A 14,684-nucleotide genomic window follows, 5' to 3' on the forward strand; every position below is an offset into this window, starting at 1 on the left:
GCTGGAATTCTGGCTCCATTTCCCCGTGGGGGCCTCAATTCAGTGTTTTGTGGATCAAGACTTAGGAGTGATCAATCGTCTCAGCATTGAAAAAAAGAAAAGTCGAAGAGAATACATTCCCTACAGAATTGTTTTGTTAAACAGCTTCTTAAATATATGTATTTGTGTACTGGGTTGTGGTGTAACATGCATTTTCTTTTACTCTGGGTTGTGGGCAAAACAAGTTGGGAAAACACTCCTTTAACCTTTCTGAGTCCCCTTTCCCTTATCTGTAAAATGGGGCAGTAACCTGACCTTCTTTGAAACACAACCCATCTACGTTCAGACCACTGCCACCACCCTAGCCCCAGGCACTAGTATCTCTTGCCAGACAATTGCAGTGGCCCCCTAACCAGCTGCCCCTTCTCCACCCTGCCCCACTACAATTCATTCTCAACCCAGGAAGAGGAATCACCTTAAAACCTAATTCACATTGCGTCACTCCCCTCCTTAAATTCTTGTAATGATTTCGCATTCCCTTATCTCCTTAGAGTTAGGCAGGAAAGTCCAACCCATTCACCATGGCCTGCAGGGCCCTCCACCCACCTCTTCAATCTCCTCTCTCACACCTCTTCTCCCTCACCCTTTCACTCCAGTCAACCCCTCCTTCTGGAACACCCTTCCCGTCGATCTTCCCGGGCCGTCTCCCTCTTACCATCCAGGTCTCTAAAGTCGTCTCCAGAGAGTGGCCCCCCGGGACTGCCCACCTCCCCTGTCCCCACGCTTTGGCCCATTCCTCTTTTTAAATTTCCCCGTTCCGCTTCTAGCGCTCTCTGGAACCGCGTTGTCTCGTTCCTCGTGGCCACCGTCCCGTCTGGCTCCCCGACAGAGGTGTGAGCCCAGGATGGCGGGGAGGCGTCCCGTCCGGTCCCCGCCTTGCTGATCGCGAGGCGTCGCTGCGGGGCTCTCCGGTCTGCCTCGGGCGTCCAGCAGACTCGGCGCGGCGAGCGTCACCCCAACTCTGCCGCCTGGCGCGGGTGTTTACGTTCCGGGTCGGGGGGCGGGGCCGCGCCGGCTGGGTTCTACTTCCGGGGCGGGGCGGCAGGCGGGGCGGGGCGAGCCGTCTCCTGGCCTGCCTGGAGGGCTGCAGCGGCAGTGGCGGCGGCAGTGGCGGCGGCACGGCAGGCACCGGCCCGGGGAGCGGCACCATGAGCGGTGAGTGGCGGCCTGGCCGCTGTCACCCGCCCCAGCCGCCCCGGCTTCCGTCGCACCAGCTGCACACTCCGGCCCCCGAGTCCCTGCGTCCCGCTCGCTCGCGGACCCCGTCCCATCGCTCCCAGTTTCCTGACCCCCATGTACGCCCAGTTCCTAGCTTCTGGTCACCTGCACTTTTCTGGCGTCCCGGGTCCAGGCACTCCTAGTCCCTTGACTCCTGTCCATCACTTACAACCGGCTCCTGGACACCTGTCCCCCAGATCGCCCAGTCCCTCCCAGTCCAGTTACCGACCCCCTGTTCTCAGACCTCCTGTGTCTCAGTCCCTCCTAACTCCTAGACTCCCTGAGTCCCAGTTCCAGTTGCGGGTCCCCCTGCTCCCCAGTCATTCCCACCACCCAGGCCCCTGTCCCCAGTCACTCCGATCTACACACAGGCAAAGAGTGCCTCATTCTTAGTTTGCTGCCTCCTGAGCCTTGTGTCCCCCGCTAGCTCTCGGTTCCAGAGGACGCTTGGTTCTCCTCATTTTCCCTCTCTGGTTCTGCTTCTTGTATTTTGGTTATTTTTTCATACTCCAGCTCCTTCCATTTCTTGTCCTAGCTCATTTGAGGTCTCCCTAGTCCTGCCCAGCAGCCCTTCCCCTCTTGTCCAATGCTGAGCTCATTTGGGGACCTCTGCCCTTCCCAGTCCGACCCTGTCCCTCCCACTGGGGAGCAGGGTGGTTTTGGTGGGAGGCTTGAGGTATGTGTGGACAGCTTGCCTTCAGTGTTTCTGAAGTTTAGTCCCTAGACTTGGACGCGTGTTCTCAGCCCTTTCCACTCATGAGATCCGTTGGTGTTTTGGTGCTAAGTCATTCCTGGGTGTAGTATGTAGAGATGGGAGTGACTCAGGGAAGCCTTGCAGCTGCCCTGACTGGGATCTGGATTTACTTAGGAGGACCCGCCTACCCTCCTTCTGCCTGTTTTCCCCTCACTGTGGAATAGCCTCTACAGAATCCTTGCAACCAGCCCAGCTGGCCCTGGCCTTGGACTCAGGCATGTCTGGAGGTCGAGGCGGGGCAAGGTGAAGGTCATGTGTCTCTCTTCATCTTTAACTTTTAAGTTAACTCTGTGGATCATTTTACATAACTTAGGTGCCTTTTGTTTTGCTATTCATGAGCAAGGTTTGTGAAATTGATGGTCCTAATGGGGGAACTGGGGAGGGGGGTTTTCCTGGGAGATAGTCCAGCTTCTGTTGTCAGATGATTTTTGGCCTCACTAGAGTTTCTGGTCCTTGAACATTAGTGATACCACAACAAAGATGCGATGAGCTGGTTTCCACCCAGGAGGTAGTACAGCCTGAAATAAGTGCAGACCTTGTGGGCAGACAGCTTGGGTTCAAATACCTGCTCTGCCACATAAACCTGTGTGATTTAGAGCAAGTTGCTCTGCCGTTCTGGAAGTCTCAGCAAAATGAGGATAAATAATAGTACCTGTATCCTAGGCTTGTTGCAATGACTAACGTTACTCAGGTAAAGCGAATGGTACTGTGCCCCTTACATGGTGTGTAGTCAGGAACTTGAGAGCTGCCATTCTCTCTCTCTCTCTCTCTCTCTCTCTCTCTCTCTCTCTCTCTCTCGCTGTGTTGGGTCTTCGTTTCTGTGAGAGGGCTTCCTCTAGTTGCGGCAAGCGGGGGCCACTCTTCATCGCGGTGCGCGGGCCTCTCACTATCGTGGCCTCTCTTGTTGCGGAGCACGGGCTCCAGACGCGCAGGCTCAGTAGTTGTGGCTCACGGGCCTAGTTGTTCCGTGGCATGTGGGATCTTCCCAGACGAGGGCTCGAACCCGTGTCCCCTGCATTAGCAGGCAGATTCTCAACCACTGCGCCACCAGGGAAGCCCGAGAAGCTTTTCTTTTTAATGTGACCATGGAGTCTCTGCCTTGAGCTCACAGTTCTGGACCATTCTCTCTACTGTCTTCATTGGGAGCAAGTGAAATTGACAAGCCAAGGGAAACTGACCAATGTGTACTTTAAGGAGCAACTTACTGTCAAAACTAAGGAAGTTTTAAAACTCAGTTAAAAAACCCCATTAGGTCTAAGGTTAAACAAATTACAGAAGGAAACCAACACATGGCTTTTTAAGGAAAAACCATGAAGGATGAAAGCCTTCTTTTGGAAAGATTGTAATTGAGGCAGAAAAAGTGGTTGCTGAGGATTGGAAGGGGAAGTCCAAGGTATTTTCCACCTATGGGATTAATAATTGGCACATAAAATAATGTGGCATGGAAATATTTACTCTCTTTTGCGTATTTTTTTTAAAGAAAATTTCACGCAAAAAAAAGTGGAGAGAATAGTCTAATGAACAATTACCAACTCATGACACTTCACCCACATACCTGTCTACTTCCTACCTCTCTCCCCAGTTTATTTTGAAGCAAATCCTAGACACCCAGCAAATCCTATCATTTCTTCTTGTTCTTTTTTTTTTTTGGCTGCGTTGGGTCTTTGTTGCTGTGCGCGGGCTTTAGTTGCAGCGAGCGGGAGCTACTTTTTGCTGCGGTGCGTGGGCTTCTCATTGCGGTGGCTTCTCTTGTGGAGCACGGGCTCTAGGCCCGCAGGCTTCAGTAGTTGCAGCACGCGGACTTCAGTAGTTGTGGTGCGCGGGCTCAGTAGTTGTGGCTTGCAGGCCCTAGATCGCAGGCTCAGTACTTGTGGTGCACGGGCTTAGTTGCTCCGCGGCATGTGGGATCTTCCCAGACCAGGGATTGAACCCATGTCCCCTGCATTGGCAGGTGGATTCTTAACCAGTGCGCCACCAGGGAAGTCCTATATCATTTCATCTGTAAAGTTTTAAAAAAATATTTCTCTCTAAGATATAGGGACTCCTTTTTTAAAAAAATAACTCAATTCCATTATCATACCTATAGGAAATGAGCAGTAATTCATTAATATCAGATATTCAATGTTAAATTTCCATGATTGCCTTATAATTTTATTTTACAGTGTATTTTGTTTTGGCCACGCCGCATGGCTTGCCCGATCTTAGTTCCCCGAGCAGGGATTGAACCCAGGCCCCGGCAGTGAAAGCTCTGAGTCTTAACTGCTGGACTGCCAGGGAATTCCCTATAGTGTATTTTTAAAAGTCAGGGTCTAAATATGGTTTAAACAATGCAAATTGGTTTGTCTTTTAATTTTTTTAGGTCTCTTTCTCTCTTTTTAAGTTTTTTTTTTAATGTTTAACATATTTACAGAATTGTGCAAACATCACCATAATAAATTTTAGAACATTTTCATTACTCCAAAAAAGAAACTTCACACCTGTTAATAGCTCTTCTTCATTTTCTGTTCCTTCAGCCCCAGGCAACCACTAATCTACTTTCTCTATGGATTTGCCTAGTCTGGATATTTCATATAAATCAAATCATACAATATGTGACCTTTTGTGTCTCTTTTCACTAAGTATCATGTTTTTAAGATTCATCATGTTGTAGCATGTATCTGTACTTTATTCCTTTTTGTGACAATAATATTCTGTTGTACGGATATTCCACATTTTGTTTATCCATTCATCATTTGACAGACATGGACTTGTTTCCACCTTTTGGCTATTATGAATAATGCTGCTGTGAACATTCACGTACAAATTTTTGGGTGGATAATATGTTTTCATTCCTCTTGGACAGATATCTAAGAGCAGAATTGCTGAGTGTATTTGAGGAACTGTCAGACTGTTTTCCAAAGCAGCTGCACCATTTTCCATTCCTGCATCATTTACAGCACTGTAAAAAGGTTCTGGTTTCTTCCTGCCCTCACCAATAGTCTTTTTGATAATAACCATTCTAGTGAGTGTAAAGTGGTATCTCTAGTGAGTGTAAAGTGGTATCTCTTTGTGGCTTTGATTTGCATTTCCCTAATGAGTAATGATATTGAGCATTTTTTCATGTGCTTGTTGGCCATTTGTATATTTTCTCTGGACCAATGTCTGTTCAGATTCTTTGTCCATTTTTTTTTTTTAATTGGGTTGTTTTTATTGTTGAGCTGTAAGAATGCTATATAATTTCTGGCTACAAGTTCCTTATCAGATATCTTTGCAAAAAATGTTCTCCTGTTCTGTGGGTTGTTTTTCACTTTCTTGATGGTATCCTTTGAAGCACAAAGTCTTTTTTTTTTTTTAAAGTTATACAATTTTTATTTATTTATTTATTTATTTATTTATGGCTGTGTTGGGTCTTCGTTTCTGTGTGAGGGCTTTCTCCAGTTGCGGCAACTGGGGGCCACTCTTCATCGCGGTGCGCGGGCCTTTCATTATTGCGGCCTCTCTTGTTGCGGAGCACAGGCTCCAGACGCGCAGGCTCAGTAATTGTGGCTTACGGGCCTAGTTGCTCCGCGGCATGTGGGATCCTCCCAGACCAGGGCTCGAACCCGTTTCCCCTGCATTGGCAGGCAGATTCTCAACCACTGCGCCACCAGGGAAGCCCCACAAAGTCTTTTTTTAAACTATGGGTTCCCCTTTCATCTCTCCCGTTTTTTTTGCCCCCTTGCCATTTTTTTTGAGGGTAACAGTTTATCCTGTTAGGTTTCTTTGTGGGATTTTGCTGATGGAATCCTTTTGGTGTAGTTTGACATGTTTCTCAGTTTCTCGCGTAGCCTATAAATTGGCAATTAGAGTCTGTTGTGTCTTGCAGCTGAAAATATTGGAGTGGAGGCAGAGGTCAGATGGGTACAAGGCCAAATACATTAAGTGCAAATCACCAGGAAGTGGAATGGTTAGGTAATGCATGCACAAGATAAATGGGCATCACGGGGCGAGGAACAACTAAGATGACCGTTAATAGGGGAGTGGACAAATATATGTGGTATGGTCACATGATGGAAAACCTCAAAGATGTTAAAAGGAATAAATTAGATTTATACACATCACTGTGGCTATATCTCAACATTAATGTTCTCTAAAAAGAAGCAAGGTACAGAATTATATTTAAAATATATACCTTGATGCACATCAAAACATGCACATAAAACAATGTTTATGGATTCATGTATGTGTGTAGAAGTAAACAAATTGCTAGGAGGATGGATACCTGCCGGATGTGGGTGGTTGTTCCAGTGTGATAGTGTGATGATTTACTTGTTTCTCTTTAAAGAATCCGGTAGGTAGGAATACTTGATCATCAGCCTCTACTAGCTAAGGAATTCTGATTTTCAGATAATGCTTTTGCTCTTACTGGGGAAAGTAGAACTTGTAGGGTCAGAAAGTCATTGTGATTCTCAAGCACTGTCTTTGGTAAGACTTTATAGTTGAAGCTACTTGATGCTCATTTCCATCAGTAATTACTCTGTCACGAATCCTTCTTAAGTTAGAAAGACCCTGAAACCCCCATTTCAAGGCCTGGGGAAAGCCAGACCCAGAGAGGTCAAATAATGAGTGAAGCAGACAAGCTCTAAGGGCCTGAAACAGCAGAGTTGGGGACTTAGTGGGTAATTTACTGCTGTGTCTTGTCTGATGTTTAGGTTCATTTTGGCAGCTTTTTTCTTATTTTTCTGGAATGTTGAAGGTCATGATTTTCTCTTTGGCATTGACTGCGTCATCTCCAGCAGTGGCTTGTATTTGGAATAAAGGATCAGCTGATGGTGGAGGGGGAGATAAATTAGGAGTTTGGGAATAACATACACACTACTATATATAAAAAAGGTAAACAGCAAGGACCTACTGCATAGCACAGGGAAGTATATTCAATATCTTATAGTAACCTATAATGGAAAAGAATCTGAAAAAGAATATATATATATATATGCCAAATCACTTTGCTGTACACCTGAAACACAACACTGTAAATTAACTATACTTCAATTTAGAAAATGGTTAAAAAAGAATCAGCTGAAATGAGTGAACGGAAAAAAGAATAGCTGTGGTCATTCAAAGCAGAAAAAGTGATGATATCACCTTTTTCCCCCCCAGTGAAGGCACTGGGCTGATCTGTTATGGCAGATTGTAAGAAGAAACTGTTCCACTGTCAGCAAACATTTGACTGCCTGCCTCTCTTGTGAGCACGTGGCAATAGCCTCAGTCCCACTGATCTCCACTCTCCCGCTTCCCGGTTGCATGGCTGTGCCTGGGTGACCAACAGGAAGTCAAATGCTCAGAGGTCTTAAATTTTGGAACTAAATTCTCTAAATTCTGGCAATGTGAACATAATCCCAGATAAAGCACCTCCTGTCCTGCTACCGTCTTGCCTGCACACAGGCCATGCATTCTCAACGGGGTGATATCACCCCTGTGGGGGAGAAACATCTATTCTTGTGTCTAAAGCACAGATATGCATGATGTACGATACATCTGTGGTATTAAAATTTCATGGCGGGGGTGATTAAGGAAAAAATGTCTAAAAAGGATCCTGACAGAGAATGAGAAAAAGCTTGAGAAATGTTGACATAGGCTGAAGTAATTTTATCACTATCATATAAATTCACATTTTGCTTTTACCCTTAACATTTCTGGATAAAACTTTATCATATTGCTACATGGTCTTCATATTGATCACTTTTATGGACTTCATAATCCATCAGTAATCCATCATTATACATATGGCATAACTTTTAAGTTACTGACTTTACTTGTGGAAACTTATCCCCCCCCCTTTTTTTCCTTTTTGTTCCTATTATACATAATGATGCAGTGAACATTTTTGTTCAAGGTAGTTTTTCTTCCTTTTGATGATGTCTTTAGGATGATTTCCCTGAAGTAGTGTTAACATCAAAGTGTTGATGGTTCTTGATTGCGCTTTCCGCCAAAGCAATTGCACTTGTTTAAAACGCTACCAGTGAGGGGCTTCCCTGGTGGCACAGTGGTTAAGAATCTGCCTGCCAGTACAGGGGACACAGGTTCGATCCCTGATCCGGGAAGATCCCACATGCTGCGGAGCAACTAAGCCCGTGCACCACAGCTACTGAAGCCCGCGTGCCTAGAGCCCGTGCTCCACAACAAGAGAAGCCACTGCAGTGAGAAGCCTGCGCACAGCAATGAAGAGTAGCCCCCGCTCGCCGCAACTAGAGAAAGCCCTCGCACGCGAAGCAACGAAGACCCAACACAAAAAATGCTACCAGTGAGAGTGAGGCGGTGGTAGCAGCAGAGCCTGGCCAGAAATTCAGGGTTCAACATTCAGCAGTCATTTGTTGGATGACAATTTGGTGCATCTTCTGTCACTTAGCAGAGGGCTGTACTGTCGGTGTTTGTTGAAGGGAATTGAAAGAATGTACCCAAAATGTTAGAGTAATGGGTATGTTAACCAGGACTCTTCCTCCCACACACCTGGCCGCGCCACGCAGCTTGTGGGACCTTAGTTCCCCGACCAGGCATCAAACCCGGGCCCCAGCAGTGAAAGCACCAAGTCCTAACCACTGGATCGCCAGGGAATTCCCCAGGACTCTTTTCAATTGCATGTGGTGGAAGCTGATTCCAACACAACGGGAGTTTAAAGCATCTTGTGCTGGAAAGGTCTAGGGATAGCCTGGCTTCAGCCTCAGCTGGTGCTTAGAGAGTCATCAGGACCACCTTTCTGTCCGGCTCGCAACTCTCAATACTTTCCTCTCTGTTGGCTTCACCCTCAGGCAACCTCCCCTCCATGGAGGCAAGACGGCCCCTAGCAGCTCTTGGGTCACATCCTACAATGTAGCAACACCCAAGCGGGCAGGCCTTTTCCAGTTGCTCCGGCAGAAGTCCTGGGGCTGACTCATAGTGGTCTGGCTGGCCTCGCGGCCATCCTGGAACCAACGCATCACTGTGGCTCTGGCTGCCCATGCTTGGATCATATGCCTAGTCCAGAGCCCAAGGGTGGCGTGTGTCCCGCTTGTTGTCTGGATGGAGGAGGAACTGAAGGGGGAGGGAGGGCTCTTGTCATTTGGTGGGGGGGGTCAAGGAAGACCTCGCAGGGAAGGTGATGTCTCAGCAGAGACCCGAGGGAGGCGAGGGTGACTCCTGAGCAGCTGGACAGGTGAGGATGCCTTTTGCTGAGGTGGGAAAGGCTGTGGGAGGAGCAGCCTGAGGGCGCCAGGGAGAGTGAGGGCCATTTCCCAGCCCTGACTTGTGCTCACCCATCCAGAAGCCCTCAGAGGCCTGTGCTCCCCGGCTTCCCACGAGGGGGGAACTTGCCCACTGGCACCCAGCTTCTCCTTGCCTGTGTCTGCATAGTTTGGAATCTGCTGTTTCCTCCTCCACCTTAAAAAAAAAAAAAAAAAAAAGCAAAACCCCCAAATGACATGAAAGACTATTGTGAAAACAATATACCTATAAATATACCTTTCTAACATATTAAATATTTAGATTTTTAGGTATTCCACTTCTGTCTATGTTCAAAGCATATGCATTTTACCTAATTGCATTGAGTCTACATTTGAATTAGTGTCTTCACTTATTATAGCATTTACCCATGTTTCTTCTCTTCACAATTATTTAAAAATGCTGCGTAACATTCCACTAAATTGACATGCTGCAGTTATTTAACCTTTCTCCCATTGTAGGAAAAGAAAGTAAATTCCATTTATGATGTTCTAGGATGGAGTTGGCAAACGTTTTCTGTAAAGGGCCAGATAGTAAATATTTTCTGCTTTGTGGGCCATCTGGTCTCCATCCCAACTACTCATCCCTGTTGTATAAAAGCAGCACGGGCAATATGCAAGTGAAAGCACGTGGCTGTGTTCCAATAAAACTTTATTTAGAAGACCTGCAGTTTGGGGGCTGTACGTTGCTGACCCCTGTTCTAGAACGCTGTGGGAAAAATCTGCACCCCCTGAAACCATGTTTAGGCAGGCATCATGTTGCAGTGGAAAAACACTTGCACTCAGGCAATCCTGGATTTAACTCCCGTTTGAAGAACCTGAGCAAGTTGTTGAACTTCTCCGACTCTTAATTCCCTCATCAGAAAATGGAAGTGAAAGTGAGTGATGAATGTACAATGCCTTACTCGGTACCTGGAAGACAGAGAGACTGGTAAGGAAGTTACTTATTACTTTTCTCATAATCCCAACCCCCCCACCCTGGCCCATTCCTCCATAGCTTAGTTTCCCAGGAGTCAGGAAGGTGCTTTGATGTTCTTGTAGTTTTTGGTATTCCCTGCTCGTTGCTTTCCAGGACTCTGCACTGGTACTCATTACCAGTGGTGCATTCCTGTATCCCTGGAGCTTTACGAGCAATGGGGAATTTCATTTTTAAAAAAAATTGAAGTATAGTTGATTTACAATGTTGTGTTTAAGATGTACAGCAAAATTATTCTGTTATACATATATATGTATTCTTTTTAAGATTCTTTTTCATCATAGGTTATTATAAGATATTGAATATAGTTCCCTGTGCTATACAGTAGGTCCTTGTTATCTACTTTGTATGTAGTAGTGTATATCTGTTAATTCCAAATGTCTAATTTATCCCTCCCCCTCTTTCCCCTTTGGTAACCATAAGTTTGTTTTCTATGTCTGTGAGTCTGGTTCTGTTTTGTAAATAAGTTCATTTGTATCATTTTTTTTTTTTAGATTCCACATATAAGTGATAACATGATATTTGTCTTTCTCTGTTTGATTTATTTCACTTAGTATGATAATCTCTAAATTTATCCATGTTGCTGCAAATGCCAATATTTCATTCTTCTTTATGGCTGAGTTGTATTCCATTGTGTACATGTACCACATCTTCTTTATCCATTCATCTGTCGATGGACATTTAGGCTGCTTGCATGTCTTGGCTATTGTAAATAGTGCTACTGTGAACATAGGGGGGCATGTATCTTTTCGAATTAGAGTTTTCTCCCAATACGTGCCTAGGAGTGGGCTTGCTGGATCATATGGCAACTCCATTTTTAGTTTTTTAAGGACCCTCCATACTGTTCTCCATAGTGGCTGCATCAATTTACGTTCCCACCAACAGTGTAGGAGAGTTCCCTTTTCTCCAACACCCTCTCCAGCATTTGTTATTTGTAGACTTTTTGATGATGGCCATTATGACCATTGTGTTTCCCTGGAGCTTTGCCAGCAATGAGGAATTTCAGTTTAAATGTTTCTTGGTGAATTTAGTAGTTATACAGTGGTAACATGTGGTGGTTGATTTGGTAAGTTTATAATTTGCATTTCTCCAACCATGAGGGAAGATACACTTTCTCTTCAAAGTATTTGCACACTGCAGTTTTTCTTTTTTTTTTCTGCAGCAAGGATTGGCAAACTGGGCTGGCCACCTGTTTTGTAAATAAAGCTTTATTGGAACCCAGCCATACCCATTCTTGCTATTGTCTCTGGCTGCTTTTGCACTCTGATGGAGTAGCTGTGACAGGGACCATCTGGCTTGAAAAGCCAAAAATATTTACCATTTTGCTCTTTACAGAAAATATTTGCCGACCTCTGCTCTAGAGGGAATTCTTTGCCCATTTATGAGTCCACTGTTGACCCAGTCTTTGTTCTCAGGCATCACAGGCCACTTGGATGGCCCGAGCCCATCTGCCTCCAAGCAGAGTCTGCCTCTTTCCATTGTGTGGTGAAGGAAAGTCTGTCCTTTTGTCCTCCTCCAGCTGTGCCACTTTACCCCACAATACTGGGACCCAGTGCCCTGACTTTGGGGGTGAATGATTGTCCATTTTATCTGTTCATGTGCTAATGCAGACAAAACTAGTGCTTCACTCATGCAATGTGCATTGCATGCACGAGGCCATTCTGGTCCTCTCCATTTAAAGCAGCCGCTTGAGGGACTACAGAACTGAACCCCGGAGTCTTGATCCAACAGTTGTTGAGTTCCTTCTGTGAGGAGGGGAACCAGAAACACAAATCATCTGAGACAGCCCTCCACATGCTCACAGGGCTCCATAAAAATGCCGTGTTAATCGCAGTTTTGCAGGGTGCGTTGAACAAATCATATAATATCATTGACTGTATCATGTGTTTGTTATATGTCAGTAAGTCATTTGTTGTGTTCCAGATGTTATGGCCCCTGTGTAGATAATTCGGTGCAGGAGGAGATGGGAACAAAAGGGCCTTTGGCCAGAGCTGGGAACAGCCATTGTGGAAGGGGTGGCCCTCACAGAGGGCCTGGCCGCTCTCGTGAAGGAAGAGCTGTGCTGGACAGGGCAGCAGAGAAATGAGGTGGAGGCTGGAGCGGCACGTGGGAGCAAGGCACGGCTTTTATTAAACTGGGGGGAGGTATTATGACATCCCCGTATGCTGTAGGAATTGCACAGATGAGAAGAAAGAATTGACGATGTTGGAAAAAGAGGGACAGTTGCTGGAGTATGTCCTTTTTTTTTTTTTTTTTTTAAATATTTATTTATTTATTTATTTATTATTTATTTATTTTTGGCTGTGTTGGGTCTTCGTTGCTGTGCGTGGACTTTCTCTAGTTGCGGCAAGCGGGGGCTACTCTTCGTTGTGGTGCATGGGCTTCTCATTGCGGTGGCTTCTCTTGTTGCAGAGCACGGGCTCTAGGCGCGCGGGCTTCAGTAGTTGTGGCACGTGGGCTCAGTAGTTGTGGCTCACGGGCTCTAGAGCGCAGGCTCAGTAGTTATGGCGCACGGGCTTAGTTGCTCTGCGGCATGTGGGATCTTCCTGGACCAGGGATTGAACCTGTATCCCCTGCATTGGCAGGCAGATTCTTATCCACGGCACCACCAGGGAAGCCCTGGAGTATGTCCTTGAGCAGGTGAGAGGAGATGGGGTTCAGAGCACAAGTAGAGGTTTAAGTTTTTTAGCTTCTCGGAGCCTCAGTTTCATCATCTGTGAAATGGGACAATCAGACTTAAGTTAGGGCAGAATTTCCCAATTGCGGCACTATTGACATTCGGGCTGGATGATTGTTGTGTGCGGCTGTCCTGTACACTGTAGTAGATGCCAGGAGCAGTTCCCTAGTTGTGCCAAAAATGTCTCTAGACATTGCCAAATGCCCTGTTTTGGGGGGCGGGGGTTGAAATCCTGGTTGAGAATCACTTCTCGCCACCACTTCTCTGTAGGGCCCCTTATAAGTAAACCTCCTTGAAGCCTCCTTATTTGAGAGTGCCTGCTGTTTCCTGTTAGGGGCCTGCCTGATGCAGAAGGTAAGGACTTACTGGCCTCAGACACTCCCCTCGGTGTAATCAGAAACGTGAGAGAGGAGTGAGCTTGGCTTTTCTCCCCTGTGTTTCAGTGTGCGGTCTGGGCCCTATGGGAAGTCTTGTCCCACCCCTAGGGGACTCCTGCCATGGTGGCTTCTTCGGCTTGGAATGTGCTCTCATCTACCTGTTGCAGTCCTTTCCATAAAGTATTTTCTTACGGAGGTGAATTTCAGATAACGTGAAACCATGTATACTTTTAATACAATTAGAACAATGAACTGTTAAGTTAGAAATTTAACAATTATATAAACAATTAGCCATTTAAAAGTGAACAGTTCAGTGGCAATTTAGTACATTTGTAACGTGCAACCACCCTGTCTGTCTAGTTACAAAGCACTCTCACCACCCCCAGAGGACACCCTGTACCTATTAAGCAGTAGCCTTCTATCTTTATGGGTTTACCTATTCTGTATTCTAGTTCTTCCTGTTTTTTTAAGCACAGTTCAAGTTCCCGCTTTTTCAGTCAGGCTTCCCTGGCCCCCAGCAGGCCAGCAGTGTGGTGTGGAAGAGGTCAGGCAGATCAGGGTCTCAGCGCTGCTTTGCTGCCTGACCTCGGGCAGAATTCCTGGCCTGCAGTGGGCACCCAAAGAACCTTACCGTCTTTTTCTTTTCTCCGTTATGCCCGCTGAGTGCATTGCAAGGATTGGCCTTCGAGCAGAGAAATGACTTTCCCTCTGCCACTGCGTAGAGAGGCAGGGAAATACCGTTGTGTGTGTGTGTGCAGCCTTGCCCAAGTGACCTAACTCCTCTGTGGACGGGCACCATGATTACCTTGACCTCCTGGGTTGTGGCAGGGATTGGAGAAGGGATATATGTAGAGTGCCTTGGGGGCATCTTGCTGGTTTTCCCCTCCCCACATGGCAGAGAAGCTTTTTCACCTTTACAGTCCCCCAGGGCAGTGAACACAGAGGCCAGGATTGGATTGCTTTGCCTGTGCTCTGGAGAGAAGGAAGCCTGATGAAAGTACTTGTTAGAGCCAGAGGTATAGGATTGCCCACAACAAGAGCAATAATAGTTAATATGTAAAGTGTTTGGTGTATACCAGGCACTGTTCTAGGTGCATGGTATCCATTCACTCATTAATAGCTGTAGGAGGGGACTTCCCGGGTGGTGCATTGGTTAAGAATCCATCTGCCAATGCAGGGGACATGGGTTTGATCCCACATTCCGCAGAGCAACTAAGCCTGTGCGCCACAACTACTGAGCCTGCATTCTAGGGCCCGCGAGCCACAACTACTGAAGCCCACGCGCCGAGAGCCCTGTGCTCCGCAACAAGAGAAGCCGCCGCAATGAGAAGCCTGCGCGCCGCGACTAGAGAAAGCCCACGCACAGCAACAAAGACCCAATGCAGCAAAAAAAAAAAAAAAAAAAAAAGCTGTAGGAGGTGCAGAGGGG

At 46.4% G+C, this 14,684-nt stretch overlaps 1 protein-coding gene across 7 annotated transcripts in view; it reads left to right on the forward strand.

Moving 5' to 3' along the window:
- Positions 1–1,103: 1,103 nt before the first annotated feature.
- Positions 1,104–14,684, forward strand: part of SNX29 (sorting nexin 29) — a 565,105-nt gene continuing 551,524 nt past the window's right edge. For all 7 annotated transcript variants that reach the window (XR_011076885.1, XR_011076887.1, XM_068565494.1 and 4 more), the window contains exon 1: positions 1,104–1,194. Coding sequence is in view for 5 of the 7 variants with exons in the window: in XM_068565494.1 (XP_068421595.1) it covers positions 1,188–1,194 (7 nt within the window). In the remaining 2 variants the exon portion in view is untranslated. The remainder of the gene's footprint in view (positions 1,195–14,684) is intronic.

Source organism: Eschrichtius robustus, chromosome 16 (genome assembly GCF_028021215.1).
Source record: "Eschrichtius robustus isolate mEscRob2 chromosome 16, mEscRob2.pri, whole genome shotgun sequence".
Lineage (NCBI taxonomy): Eukaryota > Metazoa > Chordata > Mammalia > Artiodactyla > Eschrichtiidae > Eschrichtius > Eschrichtius robustus.